The sequence below is a fragment of the Frankliniella occidentalis genome, unplaced genomic scaffold (assembly GCF_000697945.3).
Source record: "Frankliniella occidentalis isolate FOCC.00 unplaced genomic scaffold, Focc_3.1 Scaffold216, whole genome shotgun sequence".
Lineage (NCBI taxonomy): Eukaryota > Metazoa > Arthropoda > Insecta > Thysanoptera > Thripidae > Frankliniella > Frankliniella occidentalis.
The window spans coordinates 380,995-386,000 of NW_026267342.1; the positions used below are offsets into that span (position 1 = coordinate 380,995).

A 5,006-nucleotide genomic window follows, 5' to 3' on the forward strand; every position below is an offset into this window, starting at 1 on the left:
CCCGCCCCACCAACGCCCAACGCCCCACTCAGCTGGCCACCAGGCCCTCCTCTGCCCAGGTCGCCGCCGTGGGCCGCATGTGTTTACCGACGTGACGCGTCACTATGCTAATCCGCCCCAGTTCCGCCCCGTTCCGTTTCGTTACGCTGCACATCGGCCGCCCTCCGCCCGGCCCAGCACGGCCGCTCGCAGCGCGGTCGACGATCAATGCTTCTTCGGGCGATATGCACCCACGGCACCGATGTAGAGATGTGTCGCCCGGGGACAAGGCCCCAAGTCCCCTCCCGCCAGGACCCACGGCCCGGCCCCCGGTGCCCCCGGTCCAGCCACCGCCGTCGCCGTGCCGGCCGGGTGGGGCCCCGGGGGCCGCCTCTCTAACGCTGCGCCTGCCCGTCGCGGCGAGCCTGTCGGCCTGGTCGGCCTGCTGCCGCTGGAGTGGCCCCTCCATTTCCTCAATTGACGACTATCCCATGACGAGCGGCGAGCGGAGGTCCTGGCGGCGGCGGTGGGACGCGCGGACTCGGCGGCCCTCCGCTCTGTCTGCTCCAGCAGCCCTTTGGTCGGACTTCCTCCAGGACTCTGCTGCCTACTCTCCAGGAAACTCCCACCACAGCAGCGCCTCTGTGCGGCACACCCGGGCCGCACCCCGCCACTCTGAACAAACTCTGCTCACTCCAGGGAATGCGCCACGCACCCGTCGCGGTGCACTCCTCGTCGCCGGCCGCGGGCCGTGCCGTGCCGTCCGTCCTTGAGCAGAACAACAACATGGTAATTGCCAGACCGGCCACGGCTAATAACTGGACCCGGCGGGCGAAGTGACGGGCCGGACACCTCGGGACGAGGAATTAAAGGTGTGTGTGGGCGTCGCGTCGTCGGGCAGGGCAGAGGTATGCCCCTCGGGACGGCGTCACGACGACGACCACGACGACGGGTTGGGACGCCCACTCCACGGCATTCTTCTGGAGAATGCAGCCCAGGACCGCCCAAGACAGGAGTTACGTGCGTACAGTGCGGAGAGGGCGCGACACGCGGCCGCTGACGGGGGCTCTGCGCCTTACTGAGTCTGGCCCCGGGCGGGCTGTCCTTCTGCTGCTGACAACATGATGGATCTTGTTATTTTCACCTCACAGCCCTAGTCGGGTCCCTCTTGCTTTCGCGTTTTCGAAGCTGTACTTTATTGTGTCGGATGTGGCTGCTTCGTGTGTGGTGTGCAAACGAGTCACCCCGCCGGCGTCAACGACGACATGTCACCGACGACGGCTTCCGGAGATCCGGAAAGCGCCCGCCGGGTAGGCAACCCACCTACACGGCCGCATCCGGTACAGCATGCCAGGAAGGCGCAGTCTGCGGCGGCTCCTCTCCGCTCCTCCAAAAAAAGGGGGCAAGATGAGTTGGCGTTTGGCGTACGCAAAACAGAGGCGCCAAGGTCCGTCGCGCACAGAAAATGACGCACTAAGTTGGGGATTGCAGCGAGTCGAACGGCGGCCCCCGACTGCAGCACGGCCACGGCCGTAGCTCGGCGGAGGCGGCTGTAATAACCGGTCATCGAGAGCTCGACAGAGCGCAATTACACTGGGCCCCGCTACGAACGGACACGCGCGGGCTGCCTCTCCTATGGACGCTTGGGACCAGAAAATAAGTAATTCGGTCCACTTTAAAAAAGAAATACACCGGCGCGAGTGTCGGAATCTGCGCCAGCGAGCGCGCCGCTGCTGCTGCAGCATGCAGCAGCCGCCACCCGGGCGTCGCAGTGCAAAAGCTCGTGCAATAGAAATTCGAGACGCCCCCCGCCCCGTGGTCCCCTTCCTCTCCCACCCACCCACGTGACAACGTGACAGCAATGTCCTGCCTGCCCAGCAGCAGCACTGCAGCTCTCTGCAGCCTGGCGGTTCATGAGAGAGAGCGAGAGGTGGTTGGCGGGCGCTCGCGCGAGAGACAGTGACAGCGAGGTTGACCGCAGCCCCCCCCCCCCTCCTGGTACCCTGACCTGTCTCCCACGCTACTCGATCCTGCCCGCCGCCCGGCCCTCTCTGGTCACCCTATAGAAGCCCGTCGCGTGCATGCGGAACATACGATATGCGGGCGAGACACACGTTTAAATTTTTCATCGTAGCAAAAACGAAAACGGGTTTTCTTACTACTTTTTAATCACGCACACTTTGAATGAGATAGAAGAGGTTCCCATACAAAGGCACCTTTATAACTAAATTGCTCGGTCGTCGCGCAAGTGTTGCGTCAGTCCCCCGGGTGGCTAGGACTCCTCTGGGCCAGCCCAGCGGAGCCCGCGGAGCCACAGGTATTGCGCGGCGAGACGAGGCGAGGCGCGGCGTGGTGTGGCCACGCGATAGGTCCTCCGGGTCGTCCGGGTCCTTCGGGACCTTCGGGGAACCGCATTGCATGCATGCAACAATGTTCCCAGCACGACCACGCAGACCAAACAAACGCAATTGCCATTGAACTAGTGGGCAGTTACAGTTATTTTTTTCTTTTCTCCAGCACACTTTCTCCTCTCCCCCCCCCCCCCCCCCCTCCCCTTTTTCTCTCTCTCTCTCCCCCCCCTGCTCTATCTTTCTTTCTTTGCTGGATGCGAGGACTTGCATCGCCAGCCCAGCCGGTGCCGGCTCTACATTGGAGAGGCCCATCCTACCGACCGATCCGATCGATCTACCATCGACATAGCGGCTTTTTTCTCTCCTCAATCTCTCTCTCTCTCTCTTCATCGTTAATTTTGTTTCTCTTCTTCCCGCGGCCGCCCACGCCCAGCCGGGCCGGGACAATACCGCGCTGCACCCACGGGGCCGCGAGCAGACGGTCTCAAACTCCAGAAACATCCATGTGAAATCTATCGCCTCCTCCTCCTCCTCGTCGTCCTCGTTGCTCAGCGGCAGGGTCGGCGTCGGCGTGCTCTGGTGGCGGCCCTATAGGACGCATAACCGCTCGTAACCGAGTGACATGGGGGGCCGGTTATCTCCTCGTGGGTCCATAAACCGCAGTGGACTGTCACGGACTCGAAACTGCGCCCGGCGTTACGCCCGGTGTAGCGGCGGCGTGGCTCGGCAGATGTGTTTGTCTATTGTTCTCCCCCCCCCCCTCACACACTGTGCCATACTTACTTACGAGGCACCCGTCTGAACGACCACGCAGAGAGGAGGCTCACACAAACTCTTTTAGTCATTCCACTGCGTGCGGCACTGCCGAAATCTCTGGTGAAAAGTGAAAAGGGCGTAAGTCCGCGGACTTCGCATATTGGACGTACGCCCTTTTCTCTTTTCACCAGTGAAATGGCACAGCCTCTCTAGTGTATGCGTCTCGAAACCTGGTCGGCTAGGTACATGTGGTGGTGTGCTCTACTCCAATACACCATCTCACACAGCTCCGCCGGTGCCGGTGGCAGTGCCCCTTCGGGACACAACCGTCCCGCGCATGTCCCTTTCAACCGCACCTCCGGACTTCACCACTCCCACGATTTAGGAAGAGGTGTCGCCGCCAGTTGGGCCTATCGTCATACTATGTGCTGCTATGCGCCCGTCGTCCTGGTGCTGTGGCGGGAGCGGCCTCCGCGGCTTACCTGGCAGTGTTGCAGAGCAGCCCGTTGTCAGTGGGGGTGGCGCCGGGGGCGGCGCTCGTCGGGGACGTCCGTCGCCATCCTGGCCGCTCGGCTGGCGGCTGGGGGCCTCCGAGGTCCGGGGTGGTGTCGGCGAAATGTCGTATTGCTCCACACACTCCACAGGTGCCGGCGCGGCTGGCGCGGCTGTACGGCGCGGTGCGGCTGGTGCGGCTGGCGCGGCGGGGCCCGGGCGGCGGTGTGGTGCGCCGTCGATGATGCCCTGGCGATGCGAGGCGAGGCGGCCCGGTGCGCCACGCTCCGCCACGCCGCCGCCGCCACGCTTAAGCCCCAAACCGGGCTGGGGTGGGGTGGGGTGGTGAGGCGGGGCGGGGCGGAGCGAGGCGAGGCCGTTCAGGAAGGGAACTAAGGAGGAGATTAAAGGGACACGACGGACCGGCTTGCCGTTCCAAAAATCCAGAACAGCAACGTCGGTTCGAACTTTTGCAACCACGCACGGATTCTTGAAAATTGGTCCTTCCCCACCACCGCCCCTCTTTTCGTCATGACGGTTTAGTAAATGAGACTTCTTTTAAGTGAACGATCCATCTCACGAATATCTTTAGAGGAACTATACTCACATCGGAGGGGTCCCGGTCATCTGCTCTGCTGACATGAGCCGCATTAAATAAATAAAAATAGCGCCAATTTAAATGGCCCGCCATCGTTCTCGCTGCCTCGTTTCCGGCGTGACTTCGTCTGCCTGCTTCGGACTCACTTCGGCTTTTCTCCCGACAGCCGAATGATGCGTTCTGCTAACATCACCCCCTTCACCCCTCCACCTCGTCCCTGACCCACCCCTCTTAAGTTTTTATTATTATTATGTACTTCGGTGTCGAAGTGTTGTCTGTGGCCGACTTTTACTCGATCGTATTTTAGTCCTTAATGTTGTATCGTTCTTACCTTGTGGATTGACTTTTCGTCTCTGTATGTGTGGCAATATGACGCCAATTATAGAGTTTGAAGAATGTCTTCGTGACTCACCGAAGTTTAGGTAATTTGATAGAAGATGACAATAACCTATACTATTGTTTACTTGAAATGTCCTATCAAACTATTAATGTCAGTCGAAATTCAGTAGTAAAAATAAGAATGGTCTGTTGTTGAGTGCCTTCAACACTCTTACTTAAAATGTACTGAATGTAGGATCATCTCATCACTTTGTCTTGTGTTTGAAATACTGATGTTTCACTCAAGTAATAGTTTATTCTCTATCAATGTTCCCATTTAATGCAGTACAAAGATACCAGCCTTTGTCTCAACCTTGAGATTTGTGTGAAAAAGTAGTTTGAATCTTAACTCACATTTTTTCTATTTTGTCTAGAGCCTCGCTGGAAGAACAAGAACAAAGCATTGAACAGCTGGAACAACGCCTAGACAGGGTAATTTTTTTAATCTTCTG

General features: G+C 59.2%; 2 protein-coding genes across 2 annotated transcripts in view; one reads left to right on the plus strand and one right to left on the minus strand.

The window, feature by feature from the left end:
- Positions 1-3,821, minus strand: part of LOC113213958 (uncharacterized) — a 12,034-nt gene extending 8,213 nt beyond the window's left edge. The window contains exon 1 of the mRNA XM_026433185.2: positions 3,569-3,821. The gene's annotated coding sequence lies outside the window, so the exon portion shown is untranslated. The remainder of the gene's footprint in view (positions 1-3,568) is intronic.
- Positions 3,822-4,390: 569 nt separating this feature from the next.
- LOC113213957 (arf-GAP with coiled-coil, ANK repeat and PH domain-containing protein 2) overlaps positions 4,391-5,006 on the plus strand; it is a 19,070-nt gene continuing 18,454 nt past the window's right edge. The window contains exons 1-2 of the mRNA XM_026433184.2: positions 4,391-4,598; positions 4,929-4,986. Of these exons, the coding sequence (XP_026288969.1) occupies positions 4,534-4,598; positions 4,929-4,986 (123 nt within the window). The 5' untranslated portion in view covers positions 4,391-4,533. The remainder of the gene's footprint in view (positions 4,599-4,928; positions 4,987-5,006) is intronic.